The sequence below is a fragment of the Maniola jurtina genome, chromosome 16 (genome assembly GCF_905333055.1).
Source record: "Maniola jurtina chromosome 16, ilManJurt1.1, whole genome shotgun sequence".
NCBI lineage: Eukaryota > Metazoa > Arthropoda > Insecta > Lepidoptera > Nymphalidae > Maniola > Maniola jurtina.
The window spans coordinates 7,324,791-7,345,648 of NC_060044.1; the positions used below are offsets into that span (position 1 = coordinate 7,324,791).

Sequence of the window (20,858 nt, forward strand, 5' to 3'; positions counted from 1 at the left end):
TTGCGGCGTTCTGAACGAGATGCGCTTTGAATTCTGATTTGTCGATCATCACGCACGCATTGCAACATACAGCAGTTTGTCAGCACCTTTACAAGGTAATACACTGGTAAGTATAAATAAAAGTCATTTTAATTTCAATTGACTTATATTGTAGAAAATTCCAAATATTGCAACCATTTTAAACATAAGTTTAACCTAACTTACAGTTATTATTACAAACTAAATTAAATCTTACATATTTTACAATAAATAAGAACATATCCTTTCTGTTATTAATAGTCATAATACACATATTTAATTAACTAAACTATAAATTACACATATCATAAATTATAATAGAATTGTTGTTGATAAATTAAATATCACTTTATAAGAGTCCCATACAGAAATATGTCAAAACCACATAACTTGGCATAAACTAAATAGAAAATCTTTGACTTTTCCAACATGTATTTCTTTTGAAAAACGTTTTCATTATTTTGACTTGTTATTTAAGACTTGTTTTTGGACACGTGTAGTTTGGATGACAATAGATGATTATATGGTAGCATCTATTGTCATCTTATGGTCAAAGTCATGTATCATTTTATAGATAAATAATAATCGTCATACTAAAGCATAGAACCCTAGAGTAAGAAACCAAACTTCCGAAAATCGTATAAATTAATGTTTCTATCATTTTAACTAAACAATGTTTTAGTATAATACCTACGTCCGACTACTAAAAATTTGTATGGTGTGCAAAGAATTTATTCTTTAAGCTACAATACCATATGGTGGATTTGTTATTAAATAATACAAAAAACCTTGGTTTTGACTTGGTTATCATTATTATTATATCTCTCTGGTGATCGTCACTTAATCAGCTAAGTATATTGTGAAGTTTTTATTTAGGTACTAGCAAAATGTTTAAGCCACATCCAGGTTTTTCCTAATCGACCTACTTTTATTCTATATGTCTATACAAAAAACCTAACCCTTATTTGATTTATTGCTATTGGATTTGTGTATATTTTACTCTAAGAGTATTGTAGTGTATAGTGCGTTTCATCGAATAGTACCTATGGCGTTATGTTGGCTCCCCTGTCTGTCCAAGTCATTGGCACCATATTTGCATAAGAAGACGCAGATTTTGTTTATTTTCATTTGATTTTCCTGAATGAATGAAATGAAAATCAAATGAAAATAAACAAAATCTGCGTCTTCACATGCCAATATGGTGCCAATGACCACCCAACAGACAGGGGAGCCAACATAACGCCATAGGTACTATTCGATGAAACGCACTATAGTCACATAGTGATTAAAAGATTTAAAAAGAAAAGAAAAAAATAATGGTTATGGTAGAACTGTATTTTTATCGAATCTGTCTAACAAAAGCTGATAGTGAGTTTTTAGAAAAATCTGGTTTTGATACTAGATTTATTTAATTCTTTACATTATAATTTATTCCATAAACAAATTTTATTCAAAAAAATATTGTGACTGATGTAGTACAATTTAAAATCTTGTTTTCTGCAAGGTGAATCAGCATAACAGAAAAACCAATCAAGTGCGAGTCGGACTCGCACGCGAAGAGTTCCGCACCATCGTGCAATAAATTTCAAACAAGTGCATATACTAAGCAAGTTAATGACGGCCAGCGCCATCTTGATGTGATTTATTAGTAAACTAATTATTTGCGGGATTATTCTTTATTTTTTGTATTGCAACCACAAATTCACGATTTCCAATTACTCCGTTTTGTTTTTATTTCCCCAAATTGACATACAGACAGACAAGGAAGTGATCCTATAAGGGTTCCTTTTTCTATTTGAGGTATGGAACCCTAAAAAGGATAAATGTATAGAGTTACGTTATGCTGTTAGTATTCGTAGATATTAAAAAAATATAAAGAATCAAATAAGTTTATTCCTAGGATAAGCGATTAACCGCTCTTTCCCACTATCAGCATTTACTAGACAGACTAGTAATAATAATTTATAATCAGAACTATATTTTACAATCCATATAATTAGTGTATAATATTGTATATGAATGAAAATACACAAAAACTTAAAATGTGAAAATTTCCTATGGCTTTTGTTCATTAAAATAAAAATAATTATCATCATTATTTTAACTACTTGATGTTACAATAATTCTATTAACTATAAGGATGGGGTTAGTTCATTAAATATTTGTAGATTGCAACTCGTTGTTGCTTACAATATGTCGAGTGTCATACCAATTTTGACAGTTTCATAGGACACAATTTTTACCCAACTACAGCAAAGCCAAAAGGAAGGGTTAGGGCCGGTCTTCACCTAATCGGAGAGGAGAGGAGATGTATTCAGTCGACCATTCAGATTCATAATAGATGACGCAAAAAAATATCACGTCATCTTTTAAAAATCTGATTGGTTGGCTGTACCCATCTCCTCTCCGCTCCGCTCAGGTGGAGACCGGGCCGTTTTGTTTGAAATAGCCCTTCTATAGGTACTAATTTAATTCAATGGTTTTACCTTATACCTGAAAGTAAACAAATCATAAAACGACTTAACTAGTCTTAAGGCGGCGGATGTGCCGGTTTGAGTAGTCGCGCTAGGACGTGCCTGCCGCTAACTAGTTTCAACTGCTGGCCGTCCATGAGGACGCTCCTTACCCCGGTCGGCGTCGCCCCTGACGCGCTGGTCGCCGCCTGCAGAAAGAGGACACTCCGTTTTAGTACAGAAAGAGTACATTCTGTTTTATACCCTGTCCGAGGAAAGAAATTAGTCTCTCTGTTACGTAATCCCATACAAATGATAGAGCCAAAAATCTCAGTGGGCGTTAAGCATTTTGAGTCACCAACCAATCACAAACATGTTTCTATAAACATTCGAAATTCAATTCGAAAATGTTTTTGCAAAAACATTCGAAATTAAAAAAAACATTCCGTCGTTTTCAGTACTTTTGTTACTACTGAGATTTCTGGCTCTATCATTGGTATGGAATTACGTAACAGAGGCAGCGCTATACTAATTTCTCTCTATGGATAGTACATGTAAACTATTGAAAGTGTTAAACGAAATTCATTCTTTGAGAGTGTTATGTGCTGAAATCGTTTAACAATATGTGAATTGTGGTTTTCTAAATACATACAAACTTCAGATCTTCAACGTGTAAATGTGTTTTATATCCATATTTTACTTTATTAATTAATTATATCAACTACTAAAAGTAGCTCTACTATATAAATCATATACATAGGTTGTATTAGTGTCAAGAATATTTTTTTTAGGTAACTGCGATATAATATTAGGTAATTTGTGATTTTAAGCAGTGTTAATAAAACCGAGCTACAGCCGTGCAGCTTTAGACCTTAAAACCCATTTCGTGGCATTATTTCCATGCTTTCATTCTGTTTCATGCATAAAGGCGGAAACAAATTATCGGACGCGGCTTATTGACTTATAGGTCTCTGGATAGTACATAGGTTGTACCTACAATAAACTGTGCAAACTATCGGACGTAATTCGCAGACGTAACCTTGAGCGCTCGGACGTCCAAGAGATATTATTGTAAATTGAACAATTGAAAAGAGCAACCGCCGAGTTTCTTGCTGGTTCTTCTCGGTAGGAACGGCATTCCGAACCAGTGGTTAATTATTTGACGATTCAAAAGCACTTGTAAAAGTTTATTTGAATAAAATTCTATTCTATTCGATCTCGCGAGCCGCGCCCCAAACGGCTGTGCACACCTATCAGCCGCGGCTTACAAACCCATCCCATAGTTTGTTTCAGGCTTTAAGGTGATATCAGACGTTTTATTTCGAGTGAAGGATGCCGAGTAAAAGACAGAAATTAATAAAAAATGAACCATTTGATATCACCTTAGCCAAGTTTCATTCATCCTTTAGTGTCTCCTCCCACTAATAAAGACCGCGCCGTGACCGAACGCAGCATATAGTTTCATTTTAAAGCTACCTCGAAATTAAATAGAAAAATGAGGATTCATTTCTGTCCGAGTACCAAGAAAAAAATGGCAAGAGGCATGGGAATAAAAGTGACCAAAAACCAGTTGCTTTAATGATAAATGGACAAAGTGTGATAATCTATTTTTAATATTATAAATGCAAAAGTTTGTCCGTCTACTAGCTTTCCCTTGCATCGTGAGGATGGTGATTAGGCTACTTTTTATCCCAGAAAATCAGAGTTCTCACGGGATTTTTAATAAACCTAATTCCACATGGACGAAATCGCGGGCATTCATCTGATTAGTACACCGATAGCTTACATCCCATATGCGGATATAGGATACTATTTATCCTGAGAAGAATTTTAAAAACCTAAGGTAAATGCATGCGGATGCAGTCGCATGATAGAGTATAATATATCTAGTATACAGTATGATATATCTAGTATAATACGAATACGGTCACGGTACGTTCCTTGGGTGAAAATCTTTAACTCATTTCATTGGCATGCAGATATAGCTGTTATCACCTGCTGAATTTTAATTCCCTGCGGAAGTTTAACCTGATGTATCGGATTCACCTGCGGTAATGATAATAAAAAATCGTATCAAGAATAAATTTTTGGACGTGCTTATAATACTACCACTTTTATAGGTTACGCCGATGTACCTGCGCAGAAATCTTATTTTTGAATGGCGCGAAAATATCTCAGCCAATTATAGCACGCGTCCTTCCATAGCGCGCATTGTTGCCTACGGGCAATGTTTTGTAAACGCGAATGTGAGCGAGATAGCGCGAGTCTCTGTTGTTCTTGTGTTCAAAATCTTAATATGAAGCAATAAGGTCTATACTTCATTGGCGTATATTCGGTTTTGATCAGCGCTTTTTCGCGCAAACGAAATTGGCTGATCCGACTTATAATAGTGGTAGTATTGTACCACAATGTAAAGGAAAAATATGGAACCTAAACTGACACAAATTAACACATAAAAATGGGCAAAATAACATTAAACATTTTCTAAAATCAAAAAGGGACACACACGTTTATATGAAAGACAAAAAAATATGAAAGTAATTTACCTGTTGTAATTTTAGCAGTGGCGCCGTAGTTGAGGAGGTTGTGACCGTTTGCGCTCCTGTAAATGAGATTATTTTTATTTAGATGCAAGTTAGCCCTTGACTGCAATCTCACCTGGTGGTAAGTGATGATGCAGTCTAAGAAGGAAGCGGGCCAACCTGGAAGGGGTATAGCAGTTTTTATTAAACCCATACACGTTTGGTTTCTACACGGCATCGTACCGGAACGCTAAATCGCTTGGCAGCACGGCTTTGCCGGTAGAGTGGTAACTAGCCACGGCCGAAGCCTCCCACCAGACCAGAACAGATATTTAGAAATTCCAAATCTCTGCCGGGAATCGAATCCGGGACCTCCCTCTTATAAGACCACAGCGCTTACCACTGCGCCAGGGAGGTCGTTAAAGAGATATTAAAATACGAAACCCGTGCTCTGCAGTAGTGCGTCGGCGAGGGATTGATCATTATCATGACCCATCGTCGGCTCACTGAGCACGGGTCACTGCTCATAATGAGAAAGGTTTGCCATAGCCTACCATAATAGCCAAGTGCGGATTAGCAGATTTTACAAACCTTTGAGAACATTACGGAGAACACTCAAGCATGCAGGTTTCCTAGCGATGTTTTCCTTTACCATTAAAGCAAGTGATGATATCTAATTGCTTAAAACGTGCTTAACTCCAAAAACTCAAGAGGTGCGTTTCCAGGATCGACCACCGAAATTCCCGTATAAGAGGCCGACGCATTTACCACTACGCTATCACCGCTTTTTTTCATTAACTTAATAATTTACTTTACTGTGTAATTGTGTATCTTTTAACTCGTTTAGTTGTGAAAATCAAAGAAAGTTAAAAAATTTGTGCAACTAACATTTATGTTAAAAAAAATTAAGTGTGAAGTGTTAGTAGAAAACTAATTATCGAATCTGTATAGACATAATTTTTCAGTCAATAAAAGGGATATGTATTTGATAAAATTTACCTATATTGCCTAGCATTATTGTTTGCGAAGTTGGCGTCCCACTGGCTGAAGTAACTCGAATAGCGGATCCGTCGCTTTGCTAAAATGAAAAAAAAAGTTTAAAATATGACAATAACTAAAAATAAGTTTTTTGAAGTTAAACGGTACAAACAACAAACCCAAAGCCACTAACCGAGAAATTGTTCACTATGCTCATACTTACCAATAAAGATTCGCTTCCTCTCTAAGCAAGCGTTTGTCAGAATAAAAAAGATGACAAGAAATTGGATTTGGTGATTTCATAGATGACGGAATTTTACACTAAAACGCAGAACTACACATACTTGTTACCTAAAACTGGTTACCTCTGTTGCGTTTCTAAACATATTATAGATTATCGAGCTAAAGGGCTCACCACAAGGTAGGCCGCCCCTCAAGTCAATTCCTAAAAACGGAATTCGATATGGATTTTGAAATTTAAAACCGGACATACAACCATTTGCGTAAAAATCCACCCAAAACACCCATGTCCAGAGACTAGCAGGTTTGAGATACGGCGCGTTAGTTAGTACTGTTTTACATGAAATATTAGATTATTTAACGGCTTGGCGGCGATGAGCAGTAAGGGCCTGGCCAGACGCGATGTGGGCGCCAACACGCAGACGCGTCGAGCTCGTACGCATGGAGATTGAAAAATATATAGGCATTTTTACCTGCAATATTAGATTGTGTAGCGGTTTGGCGGCGGTGAGCAGTAAGGGCCTGGCCAGACGCGACGTGGGCGCCAACACGCGGACGCCTCGAGCTCGCCCCGCCGCCCCCGCGCCTCCTATCATGCTCTCTAGCGAGATCATCTGCGTCTGAACATTACACAAGATTAGAAATTATATTATAGGCATTTTTGTGAAATAAAAAATCTACACAAGTATTATACTCCCCCCCCCCCCCCCCCCACCCCCATACCCCTCCCGAAAGCGATAACTTATTGTAAAGATATTAGTGTGAAATTCTAATTGCAATGTTTAAGTACTCGAAATGAAGTAAACTTCAAAAAATGTTACCAGTCCATTGTAAAATTATGACATAGGTCACCCCTGAAAGCCCTTTAACAATGTAACACAAAAAAATAATTGAATAAGTAACCATTTTTAATAAACAACTTACCTGAGCATTCGTTAACAACTTCGCAACAATAGGTTGCGAATTCTTGTCACCTGGGGGCTGCGTTCTAACTACTTGAGCTATCGACTTTGGCGTCTGTTGGTTCGCTAGCTGTAGCGTCTGTCCACTCGCCAACTGCAATGTCTGACCACTAGACAACTGAACCGTTTGTCCACTAGATAACTGCAGCGTCTGTCCACTGGGCAACTGAACTGTTTGTCCTCCCGCTAATTGGACAGTTTGACCGCCAATTTGAACTGTTTGCGTCCCTAATTGCACATTTTGTCCACTGGGCATTTGCACAGTCTGACCACTTAATTGAACGTTTTGTCCCAACTGAACACCTTGCATGTTCCCGCTCGCTAACTGAACTGTTTGACCACTAGGCAGCTGAACACTCTGCGACGGTAGAACACTCTGACTTGCCACTTGAACACTTTGCCCGCTGGGTAATTTCACCGTGTGACCGGTTAATTGCATACTTTGGCCGGTCAATTGCACGGATTGGCCGGCGATTTGGACGGTTTGCCCGGCCAATTGGACCGTTGAGACCGGTATTTGAACCGATTGGTTGATGGGTTTGATGGTTGATGTAGAGGTTTGCATTCTCGGGCTCGGGTTTCTGACTTGGGTTGTGGAGACGGCTCGCACTTGTTGCATGGTTTGCGGTGATGCAAGTTGTACTGTTTGTCCGCTGGGTAACCGAACACTATGGGTGGGCAACTGTAGTGATGATAATTGCAAAGTGTGTCCTGAAGACAATTGCACAGCTTGTCCACTGGGCAAGTGAACTGTTTGGTTGGCAGCGAGTTGGACCGTCCGACCGCCAGCCAACTGTACCGTTCTCGTCGTAACGGACGAGGACACAGCCGTTGGTATACTCGACACCACATTTGTCGTGCTTGTGGTGCTCTGGAATAGAAAGAACTCCAAGAATTTCTTTTAAAATATTTCTTGATTTCTTTGATGCAAAAAAAAAATACGTACCTGCGCTACTGTCATGACTGAGGTTGTACCTGGTACGGACGGACGTTTTTTAGTAGTGGGTGCTGTACCTGAAAAAATAAATTACTATCTTTTATCATCTGGGTTTTATTCGCTTTCCAATCACTACATTATTATGAAGAGAGAAAGTTGATCGAAATCCCTAAAAGTGATATCTGATACAAATTGATTTATTGGGGTGGCTCATTTTTCGCGCAAGTATCAGCCTGGCTGTTCAGCGAAGAAACGCAGCAATTCTTGGCACCATGCCATGCGGGAATGATTTGTACAGTAATTAGATTAGGCTAGCTATAAGTTTTACTGTAGCATTTCTTTGTTTAAATAAAAATATATGTCAGTTGACATTTAACATTGGTAAGTAAGGAGCAATTTCATCAAATAATCATTCATGAGATATTTTGGAACAGCAAACTTACTCTGTTGCATAAGGGCACGCGGCGAAATAAGGGATTTTCCGGAAGATGGCGCCGCTGGACTCAAAACTCTGACTACCCCTCGCCTTGCACTTGGAGTTACCTGCATAACGAAATTACATTTATAAGATTCCTTAAATATATGATAAATAAGGTTCCTTGCTCTACACATTATGTTTATATATAACCGTGGATGTGACTATAATATGTTAAATGCACAAAAATCAAAAATCACTAGTCAAAATTATTAAAACACTCATGTCAAATCCAGTTTTTTCTTATTTTTAACCCCCAACCCAAAAAGAGGGGTGTTATAAGTTTTTCGTGTGTCTGTTTGTTCGTGTATCTGTCTGTGGCATCGTAGCTCCTAAACGAATCAAGGGATTTTGATTTAGTTTTTTTTCGTTTGAAAGGTAATTTGATCGAGAGTGTTTTTAGCTATAATCGAAATGTAAAATATGAAACTAAAATCAGCATCAGCGTCTATTTATGGCAATGTCAAAAAAATTGCTTTAGCAACAGTTCTGTTGTTAAATATTGAAAAAGTATTTCGTAAATATATTAAGGATGAATATATCAATGAATTAAAAGCTGATGACATGCCTGTGTAATTGGCGTGCACACAGTGATTGTGGGGGCGGTAGTTGCAGTTTGACCTGACGGCGGCCTGATCAGCAAAGATCGCGTCACTTGAGCCACCTGGGAACAATATACACAAAGTAATTCTACGAAAGTGTTCTTGGCTTTCAGTCCAAATGCTGACCTCCTGTATGGACCCAAAATTAGTGGTCCCAATGCAAAAAGTCGATTAGTTACAAATCATCATCACGATCAACCCATCGCCTGCCCACTACTGAGTACGGGATTTAAACCATAGTTTGCCACGCTGGCCCAGTTCGGATTAGGCTGACTTCACATGCCTTTGAGAACATTATGGAGAACTGTCAAGCATGCAGGTTTCCTCACGTTCCTTCACTGTTAAGGCAAGTGATATTTAATTGCACGAAACGCACATAACTCCGAAAAGTTAGAGGCGCGTGCCGGGGATCTGACCCCTGACTTCTGATTGGAAGGTCTTACAAATACATATTTCAAATTAAGCAATAGTTGTGTTGCAATACTATACAAAAGGGATTGATCGACTTTTTGCATTAGAAAGTTTTTAATAGGAATCTTTGTATTAGTATTTTAATATTTAAAAATACTGCAAATTATTGCCACTTTCAAAATAACAAAAATGGACTTAGACACTTTTGGCATTCAAACCTCTGAAAACCATTCAAATTACCAAGTATTGAGATAGTACAATATAGATATTATTAGGTACATATTTTTACCTTAGCAGATTGATTCATGGTATTTTGTTGGAGAGAAACCATATTATTCACGTTGGGTGATACCATAGTAGGCACTGATGGTGATTGTTGTACTGGTATATTCAGCGTTACCTATATAAAATGAAAATTTATTAGAGAAGTGGGAATATCTTGATCTAAGAAGATTGTCATTTTGCTTACAAAATTAGGCAAATTCTGTTGTAGCGTTGTAAAGATAAGAGCGCAGAATTCAAAATAACTTACAGGTACTTGTGATGTTTCGATTTTCAAAGACTTTTGCTTCGTCAAAGGCGAACGTTGAGGAGTAACAACAATAGACGGCATAGTGGACGGCGCTTGTAACATCGGCTCACTATTCTGCTTCGTCATTGTAACATTTTGCTTCACAGTTTGCACGACTATCTGCTTCTGCTTCGGCGACGCCGCACTTTGTTTTACTGTTTGCTTCTGTGCGGCTGTTTGCTTCGGAGTGCTTTGTTTAGTTAAATTGGGCAATGATTTAGCTGGACTTAATAAGGTTGGTTGTTTTTGATTTGTTTGAGCGGATTGTTTTTGATTTGTTTGAGCTGTTTGTTTCGGGGTTGTTTTCGGTGTAGTGTTTGATTGTTTTGGTGTTTGGTTAGATTGTTTGGGTGATGCGTTTGTTTGGTTTGTTTTTGGTGTTGCATTGGCTTGTTTTGGGGTTTGTTTTGTTTGAACTAAGGAGGGCGTTTTGGCGTTTTGTTTAGGGGTTATCGTTTTAACTTTAGGGGTTGTTGGTGCGAGTTTGCCCTTCTGTTTGTTCGCCGGAGTCTGTTTAGGTGTGGCTTGTGTAGCCTGCATGAGCAATTGTGCGGAGGAGAGGTGCGGCGCGGCGGGCGGGGCTCCGGAGTCATCCACGTCTACGTCACTATCCGACGCATTTTCGTGCACTTCTTCTATACTGGGTCCATCTACTTCCATCTGGTAGAGAAAAAGAAATCTATGTCTGAAACCATACTTTATTAAAAAAGGGCCAGCTAGTTAATAAGAATAGGTATAATATATGCACTAAACAAGACAGAATTTGTAAAAGTTTTAAAGTTACCATATGAAATAATACGTACAGGAGTCGGTGGGGAACTAACTTGAGGAGCCGCTGCTATAGCTTTGTTAGCCCTTCCACGAGCCGTCGTATTTTTCGCCCAATCTTCTTCGCTCCTAAAAACATAATTATATCTATACAAAACATTTAATTAAGCAAACATTTATTTAATTTACTTTTTCTAACGACAAACGATAAAGAAATCAATCTCGGAGAAACGCCTCGTATGGGCCGCGTATAGTGCATCTCTTAGGCGCCATCTCCACAAACGAGAGAATCAATACAATTCTTAGAATAGAATAGACACTTTTACAAGAGCTTTGGAATCGTCAAAATTATTTGCCACTGGTTCGGAATGCCGTTCCTACCGAGAAGAACCAGCAAGAAACTCGGCGGTTGCTCTTTTCAAGTGTTCAATTTAAAATAATATGCCATGCTATACAAACAATTGCAGCCCCGCACATTACTGGTTTACGCGTTTCAAATCCATGCTTTTTTATAATGCTTACAGTCCAATCTCCACAAGGCGATACTATCGCCGACAAATAGTAGGTCGGACTCGTTGCGGTTCCCTCGCCCGTGGAAATGGCGCCTTAGAAGTCACTTATTCACAAGTAAACTAAGGAAAACTAAAGTATAGACATCTATCGGTTGACGACGACGATTAGTATCGGTAGACGGGAACGATTTGGAAGTTTGAATATTTGTACTCACTTGTGTCTATGCAGATAAGTCCACATAGCCGTACGTTGGTCGTACTTCACGATGGGGTCCCTCTTGACCGCCACCAGCCGCTCCAGTGCGCTGGCGACCGCCACTGACAACGCTTGCTCACTGCACGGTACTATCCATTGGGACATCCTGCAATCATATCTGTGTGTAAACTACACCGCAGAGTAAGGATAATATTACATAGCGGGGATCGACCTACACTGGCAGGCATATACAATCCCTATTTAGCTGAATGAAATTTTTTTTTCCCTTTATCCTGCAAAGTTGTGAAAATTGAGATAGTACTGGTTGCCAGTTCACAATCGATATATAGAACTCAGTTCATTGTTGTTACAACTGTAAGATTTCTGCAAACTGTTGAATCAACTCCCATCGGCGATATTCCCACTATATTACAACATGGGGTTATTCAAAAGGCGGACCAACAAATTCCTGAAACGCCGGCAACGCATCGGTGATTCCTCTGGTGCTGCAAATGTTCATGGGAGGCGGTAATTACTTAACACCAGGTGACCCGCTAGCTCGTTTGCTCACTATTTAAAAAAAAACTGCGGTTAGTGAGTTGCTCCAGTAAGCTGACAGTTTACTTACTTGAGCAAAGTGACGATGTCCCGTCTCGTACCCTCGCCGTTGGGCATCCTGGCGAGCGCGTCGCGCAGCAGCGCCAGGAAGGCCGCCGCGCGCGGACGCTGCTGCGTGAGCAGCGCCGCGCCCGCGCCGCCCGCCGCGCCCGCGCCCGCGCGCTGCCCCGTCGCCGGACCCACCACGGACCGGTAACTGTATGAATAAAGGACATAGCTAGTTTGTATTGTATAACTTTCACCAGCTACCTACTATTATATAAAAATAAATAAATTTATAGACTAGCACCTTACTGGATCAGACTTGCTAGCAAGTGATGATGTGACAGAAGATGAAGCGCGCTTGCCTAAAAGATGCCTATTCGCTCTTGAGTTGTAGGTAGGTACCTATACTAAAACTCAAAGTACAGTTACACCTAGTCATGATTGAACTCCAAATCCCAACTCCTCAACTCTGTTGAGTAAAGCTGTGGGGATTTAGAGACTGTTGATGATGAACTGAGATTATAGGTACCAAGGGATGACTGAACTGATGATTGAACTCCAAGTCTCAACCCTTATGATACAGGGTACTGCAAACGAAACTTGCAGCCCAGGATAAGAAAACACACCTAATACAACCTAATATAACAAAAATATAAAATTACTTAAAACCGTCACTTACCCATATTGCATGTAAGTGAATGGCTTGGAAGCAGAGGCGAATCTCTTGCGCTCCTGCGTTCTGAAATCGGTTATTTCTGCAGTTGTCGGCTGTCTCACTATCCATGACGTTGGATACCTGCGCAAAATAAACAAATAAATTGTTGCGTGCATCCACTATCCAGTAAGAATATAACAGAAGTTTTAATTCAGTTTTCCAAAATATGTTTGACATTCCAAATCTTGAATTTAAATTTAAAAAAAAATTAAATAAAGAATAAAAACCGACTTCAGTAACCACAAAAACTAAAAATTAAAAAATATTTCATTTCTTACAGAATATATCATGTATAAAAGAGTTAATGTAGTTCTATAATAATATTTCTTTTGCTGTTTATAGCTCGTTCACACAGACTGCGTAAGCGTAGACGTAGCGCGTACCATTGCGTTGTAATGATGAAACATGGCACACCACTTGCCTAACGCGTGGACGTATGCGTAACTCAGTGTGTTAGGGGTTTACGCGCGTCACTACACACGTGTCACGTGTACGCAATTGGTGTGAATTGGCCTTTATCGTCGATAAAAATCCTGATTTCCTCCTTTGGTGCTCAGACCTGAATAGAAATAGAATGACCTGGGCGGTGGAGGCTCGCTGGCCAGCGGCGGCGGCGACACCGCGCGGAGCCAGCGCTCGCACAGTCTGCCCAATATCGCGTCGCAGTCCCGCCCTGCGCCGATCCATTGATACATCTGTGATAAATTCAATGCAAGGTGAATCGAAATACATAGTTGCAAAGAATACTTTCAGATTAGATAGAATTTAGAATAGAACGAATATATATACGTTCTTATTTGCTGAACAGCCAGCATAGAAAGTACATTTTAACAAAATTAATTTAAAAAAACTTAAAAAACTCAAAATATTTTTATTCAATTCAATTAAACTTAGTAAATTAAGTTGCTATATTTACTAATAATAATCAACAGTTAGCGATGATTTTAAGCTTAAAACATGTTTTTATCAACATTCGCTACGTTTTTAATTAAATTAAACTTTCTCTAAGATTTCTTTTTTTCTCAACAGATTTTTAAGTTAAACTTACCTGTGTTTCGGACATAAACTGGAGATATGGAACAAAATCATCAGGGTGAGGTCCTCTCTCGCCGGCAAGGAAATCTAGCGCCGAATTCAACTCTCCGCACCAATCATCTGACACTGAAATATGATTGCTGTTTTAGCTCTAATTTTTCTAATACAAATTGTTTTTGGAAAAAATCCCTGGCAGTTCCCAATTACAACCGGCAAGTTTTTGACATAGGAGTCGTAAAATAGTAAGGCCAGGAGTAGGTACACTCAAGAACTAGTTTTCTATATTCAAAGTCGCGGAACTGTCACGGCTCAAGCCATCACTACCGACAGCTTTTGTTGAAATGGAAGGATGTATTTCTTTACAGCCTCCTCTGCAACTTCTTGAAAACAGAAAGTTTTGCACAAAAGTGGGGTTGATGTTTGTTAACTTTTGAAGTGTTGAAAGGCGCGATCGGAGATTTCATAACTGCAACACGTCTCGCATGAAGCACTTTCCGCGCGGGGGACAAAGGCAGCACGAGAGACAGGAAGTTAGCAGCTGTCGTCTCAGTTGCGTTGATAGATCATTCAGTCAGGAAAAATCTTTATATAGATTTATTTAATTACTTACAATTATACCAAGTGTTGAGTGGCGCGATCGGAGATTTCATGACCGCGGCACACCTCGCGTGCAGCTGGTGCTTGGACGCGCGGTGCGCCGTGCGCGCGGGGAACAAAGCCCGCACGAGAGACAGGAAGTTTGCGTGTGTTGTCTCAGTCAGCGCCTCGTCTGTCTCCAGGTGATTTTCTTCAGTCTCAGTCGACGTGTCCACTGGAACCACTTCACCAGAGTCATCTGCCAACTCTACTGGTAGCGCCATCATATCTGTAAAATTCCAATTTTTCTAGGATTCTGTTAGAAAAAAAAACAACAAACCCTTATAGTTCCATCCAGTCCATTTGTCTGTCACAAAATTAAAAGAACGTCCCAGGTTCAAGGTCTTTGACAGTTTTTGTAAAATCGGTAGTTTAAGAATGATGACTGCTTTTTTGAAAATCTATTTATGACAGCTTACTACATATCAGTTATAATTTTATACAATTCGATCAATTTACTTTACCTTAGTAATAGGGTCCCGTTGGCTAAACATATGTCAATCCTGAAACCTTGCTATACTTATAAAATAAAATAAGTTATTTATCTTTATTTGTATTTTTTACCTATTCCATCCAAATCTTCCAATTTGATGGGCACTGGTTGGCATATTCGTGAAGAGTTTTGTATTGAAAACACAGGATCCTGTGGCTCTTGTTTTATTACTCTCTCCACATCATTTTCATAACAGTTTGTGCTGAAATTATTCAAATTATAATATGTACAAGCAGATAACTGCAACTTCATACATATGGATTTATGTTTTTTAAGGATCCTGTTGACACTCAAAAACCTTTTTTAGTACATGTCTATTATATAGAGCAAATTTTCTAGAGCAAAGTTTTTAGATCAACCAGTTGTGTCAACAGTCAGTCAGTCAGTTAACATAAAATTCATTTCTAATAGGCAAAATAAACATTAACAGCTGATTACTGAAATGTAAGTTTTGTTTAGTGTGTTGTGTCTGTGTAAAGAGTTATCAATTAATATTCAAGGTGTGTTTAAAGTTCAATAAATGTTTAAATCTTTATAGATAAAAAAATTAACAAAAGACTTTTGATAAGAACTATACTTAATAATACTTACTTTGAATACCTTGTATCAGGTACTTCTTGTTTAATATCCATATCCATTAACTTTTTATTGTGTTTCGGGCTAGTCACAGGGTCTAAAAATGTTGAGCTTTCTGAATCTGAATCTTCTTTTTCACATTTTATCTTTATATTGGGCAAAAGTGGTTTGTTTTCTACGCTATCCTGTTCTTCCTTGATTTTTTTAATAGGTGGCCTACCATCCTGCTTCTGTTTAGATGTATCCTTTCTAGCACCTTTTTTTAGCTTTTGTATAGGAGCCTCAGATTTCTGACCACCAAACATAAGCTTCTTAGCTCCGTTCAATAATGTCACTCTCTGTTTTATGTCATCTAATGTAATACCTGTGGTGTTGAGTTCTGGGTGATTCTAAAATTAAGAGACAAACCTTGTAAAATTATTGTAAGACTAGCGACCCATACTGACTTCACCTGGGTTGAACACAGTGACGGATTAAGACTACTTGATGCCCTAAGCAATCCAAGCCTGTGGGCCCCCCTAGCCGTATGTTTACTAGAATCGGTCTTTTTAAACCTTTACTGCCTAAAAACATTAGTTTTTAGGGTTCCGTAGCCGAATGGCAAAAAACGGAACCCTTATAGATTCGTCATGTCTGTCTGTCTGTCTGTCCGTCCGTATGTCACAGCTACTTTTCTCCGAAACTATAAGAACTATACTGTTGAAACTTGGTAAGTAGATGTATTCTGTGAACCATATTAAGAGTTTTACACAAAAATAGAAAAAAAAAAAACAATAAATTTTGGGGGTCCCCATACTCAGAACTGAAACTCAAATTTTTTTTTTCATCAAACCCATACGTGTGGGTATCTATGGATAGGTCTTCAAAAATGATATTGAGGTTTCTATTCTAATATCATTTTTTTCTAAACTAAATAGTTTGCGCGAGAGACACTTCCAAAGTGGTAAAATGTGTGTCGTCGTCGTCGTCGTCGTCGTCGTCCCCCCCCCCCCCTAAAATAAGAGTTAGTGTAGTAATGTGTTTAAATTTTCAAAATAAGATAACTATACCAAGTGGGGTATCATATGAAAGGGCTTTACCTATATATTCTAAAACAGATTTTTATTAATTTTTATGCATGATAGTTTTTGATTTATCATGCAAAATGTCGGAAAAATAACCGAGTACGGAACCCTCGGTGCGCGAGTCTGACTCGCACTTGGCCGGTTTTTTGTAAAATAAGATGATGAGAGGTAACGTACTTTAGAAGTGGAGTAGGTGCGACAACAATAAAAAACCGGCCAAGTGCGAGTCAGACTCGCGCACTGAGGGTTCCGTACACGAGTATTTTTTCCAACATTTTGCACGATAAATCAAAAGCTATTAGATATAAATAAAAATAAATAAAAATCTGTTTTATAATGTACAGGTAAAGCCCTTTCAAATGATACCCCACTCGGTATAGTTATCTTATTATGAAAATTGAAACATATTTTAATTTTTTTTTAAATGATGTAACCACAAATTCGCGGTTTTCAGATTTATTCCTGTACTTATGCTATAAGACCCACCTACCTACCAAATTTCATGATTCTAGGTCAACGGGAAGTACCCTATAGGTTTCTTGACAGACAGACAGACAACAAAGTGATCCGTTCGTTAAGGGTTCTGTTTTTCCTTTTGAGATACGGCACCCTAACAAAGCATAATTTATTTATTTATTGAAATGCGCCTTGCGGCTTTCGGGGGCATTCGAATTGTCGAATGCACAAGCGGGCAGCGAGTGGGCAAGCGGGAGTGGGGTTATGACTCTAGGTCGGACTCTATGTCAACGCGAATTTTCAAATTAGTCCTAGAAACTTTTTTTGGTGACGTGAGAGTGAGATGTGATGCCCAAAGGACGGATTTTTTTTGTGCTTCTTCTGGTGCCCCCTCAGACGTGATGCCCTAGGCAATTGCTTAATTTGATTAAGGGTTAATCCGTCACTGGTTGAACAGCATAGTATTCTTCAAACGATCATCATCATCATTATCAACCATTGACGAAAAGAGACTCCAGGATTGCCATAGCCAGCAGAAAGCCATTTGTTCCTGTTCCACAATTTTTAATATGCATTAAAAAAAAAATAAGTTATACTGACATTAAGTGTATTAATAGAGATCAGTGTCATGTCAGTTAATAATATAAATAAATAAACCTCTCTATACTGTCGCCTTGCTCTATGAGTGGCCAGAACATTCTTCAAGCAGTCCAAAGAGGCAGGGTGTGGAGCATCAGCCATGCCAAGTGTTCCAGACACATTTGCATCTCCAATCTGAAAATAAAACTTGGTTTTAACTGTTGATTTACTTAATATGAAGAATGATTTGCATACAAACCTATTTTCCATATTCATACTAATATTATAACTGTGAAAGTGTGTCTGTCTGTCAGTCTGTCTGCTAGCTTTTTACTGCCAACTAGTTTAACTGATTTTGATGAAATTTGGAACAGAGTTAGCTTGCATCCCAGAAATTGACATGGGCAACTTTTTACTCTAGAAAAGCTAAGTTCCCACTGGATTTTGAAATCCATGCGGACGAAGTTGCGGGCATCATCTGTTAAAATAATAAATAGCAATGTGAAATCAAGAGAAAGATAATGCAAACTTAAGAACACTCAAGTGTCTGTTGTTCTCTGACATTTGTTGTATGGACAAAATGTCAAAAATCGAAGTGTCTATTGCCAACTCTTTCTCTCTTCACCTCTCATTGGCCAATTCTCTCTCACACAAAAATTGGTTAAACTGGTTTGTTGCAGCAAAAATACCATAAAATCATCCCATCACATTTAATGAGATTGTAGTAATGATTAATGCAGCTAAATAATCTATATAGTATTGTAATCTATAAAGTATTATAATCAACCAGCAGACACTTAATGTTAATGACAACTTTAAACATGTTCAGTATCTAACCATCAGTATTTTTTTTCTAATCACTAACTTGAACGCTCACCACAATTATACCTGATGGAAATGATGATGTGGATATTAATTGCTAAGGCCATATTAACTAATTTTCTAACTACTGTTTATGGACAAGATTATAAAATATATTATTAAGATAATGTTAGGAATAAAAAAAGATACAAACCTGTCCAGGGTGCATAGTTTTTCTTTTTTTAAATGTATTCTCGGGTGGTCCTTCGGGATAGTTTTCATCCTCAGATTCAACCCCGCCCACCTCACTCCAAATGGCAGACAACTCTTCAAAGTACCTTTGTCTCGCTCTAACATATAGAGGCTTATAGTTGTTCTTACTAGAAGGCTTTGGGGCCATAACTGGAATGAATGGTACTGGTCCAGGGGGTGCCGCTTTAGCTGTAGCTAGCAGTCTCTCTCTAGAGATAAGCACCTCTGGTAACATTTTTGCATAATATGACTTTGTCTGTGAAATAAGGAAAAATTTGAGTAATTCAGATTTTATCTGCATAGACTACATTCAAACCCCTATTTTGCTCCCTTAGGGATAGAATTTTCAAAAATCCTGATGCTACATCATTACATCACAGCTATCTGCATACCAAACAGCCTGGTCCTTACAGTGGTTTGAGCTGATTGTTGATAGATTAGTCAGTCAGTCATATTTTTCTTTTTTATATTTAGAAGACAAACTTTGACCCAAAACTTACAAAAAATACAAAATATTAAAAACATTATTTTTAATGTCAATTGGTTAGTCAGCATGTAGCTGCAAGATGCCTTAACTCCTGCAGTGGCCATATCCGTAATACATTGATGGCTGTGAATTAGAAAAACTTCCCAATTTGGTATTATTATATTTCATCAGGAGAGTTATCAATCACCTGTGGATTTCAGTTTTTAAAAATCCTATGGAAACTTTTCTGGGGTAAAAAGTAGCCTATATCCATCTTCAGAATGCAAACTATCACTGTACCAGATAGATGATGCTCTTGGGTTTAAGTTTTAAAAATCCTGAGAAAAGACTTAGATTTACATGGATAGGCCATGAAAAGCTAGCAGACAAACAGACACACTTTCTCATTAATAATGTTAATATAGAAAAAATAGTTATATTAGTATTCTGAAAGAATAATGCAACTTGTACCTACCAAATAACATTAAAGTGTTATCATTTGTTGATTATGTTTAAATTGTTGGTACAAGTATTGTATGACAATAAGACTGACATTGAAAAGTAGCTACAAGATTACCTTATGCCTTTGCTGTTTAGCTCTGGCTTTTGTCAAAAACTTCCTCATTCTAGCAATATCTGGTCTGTAATTCCCTTGCCTCAAATTAGTAAAGAACTGATTCATTGGAGATTTGAAATGAAGTGGTTCAAAGTTAAACAACATTTTGATTGTGGTCTCTTTCTTTTCTTCGTCATTTTCAGGAAATGTTGGAAGTAACTCTTTGAGATACTCCTTGTGTTTGTCTTCTAAGCTGTCCCAAGTTTTCATGGAAAAGAACTCCTTGAAAATTGAATAATCTTCACAAAGTCCTTGTGGAAGTTCCAAGGTTTGCCCCAGAATGCGCACTGGTTCTGTGACCTCCTCATCATACTCTGAACTTGCACTAGAACTACCAGATGAACTGCTACTTGTACTCTCACTACTGTAACTGTTTTCACTCTCTATCTTCTCCTCCATGACTGAACAATACGGATGGGGTAATTATCTTATATGGTCGTGCAAGCCATTTACGGTTTGTCACGCGCTAAATAAAAGATTTTCCATACACTACAACGATATTTCGCGATGTTTTGCTAACGATGTTGACGAAAAACCAAATCACCGAAATAACATTATCCAACAGAAAGCCATGGACTTTTTTAAACAGCCGTCAAGTCTTGTCTAAAATAAAATACAACGCACACGACAATCTGAAGAGTTTCATACATACTATGCGCCAGAACGGCACATTGCGATGAGAAAATAGCTTGACAACCCAGAACAGCGACATTTTGCCTTTTCAAAATAGAATTTAAAAACAAAATAACCATTGTCTATGCTCTTAACATTTAACTATAGTCTATGGCCAACCCACAGATTATAATAGACGTATTTTTTTATCGGAATAAGACGGCTCAGATAGAGTCGGATCATAAGCAGTAGCAGTGCACAAGCCTTCTAACACTGAATAGGTTAGGTTATATATTTTGGTACGAACGC

The 20,858-nt window shown here is 38.1% G+C and overlaps 1 protein-coding gene across 3 annotated transcripts; it reads right to left on the reverse strand.

Moving 5' to 3' along the window:
* Nucleotides 1-1,257: 1,257 nt before the first annotated feature.
* LOC123873328 (nuclear factor related to kappa-B-binding protein-like) lies at nucleotides 1,258-20,655 on the reverse strand. 3 transcript variants are annotated; one of them, XM_045918135.1, is made up of 23 exons: nucleotides 19,899-20,655; nucleotides 18,818-19,111; nucleotides 17,881-17,997; nucleotides 15,719-16,092; nucleotides 15,199-15,329; nucleotides 14,609-14,863; nucleotides 14,012-14,124; nucleotides 13,543-13,658; nucleotides 12,928-13,044; nucleotides 12,274-12,459; nucleotides 11,665-11,811; nucleotides 10,994-11,066; nucleotides 10,131-10,829; nucleotides 9,888-9,998; nucleotides 9,154-9,249; nucleotides 8,554-8,653; nucleotides 8,120-8,187; nucleotides 7,136-8,044; nucleotides 6,685-6,831; nucleotides 5,993-6,071; nucleotides 5,018-5,073; nucleotides 4,467-4,517; nucleotides 1,258-2,680 (listed from the first exon to the last, which is right to left on the reverse strand). In XM_045918135.1, the coding sequence occupies exons 1-23, from the start codon at nucleotides 20,334-20,336 to the stop codon at nucleotides 2,549-2,551; spliced, it is 4,809 nt and encodes a 1,602-aa protein (XP_045774091.1). In that variant the 5' UTR covers nucleotides 20,337-20,655; the 3' UTR covers nucleotides 1,258-2,548. The 3 variants fall into 3 exon arrangements, with proteins under 3 accessions (XP_045774091.1, XP_045774090.1, XP_045774092.1); XM_045918134.1 differs by having other exon boundaries at nucleotides 1,259-2,680; nucleotides 10,973-11,066; XM_045918136.1 differs by lacking the exon at nucleotides 4,467-4,517 and having other exon boundaries at nucleotides 1,259-2,680; nucleotides 10,973-11,066.
* Between the last annotated feature and the right edge of the window lie 203 nt (nucleotides 20,656-20,858).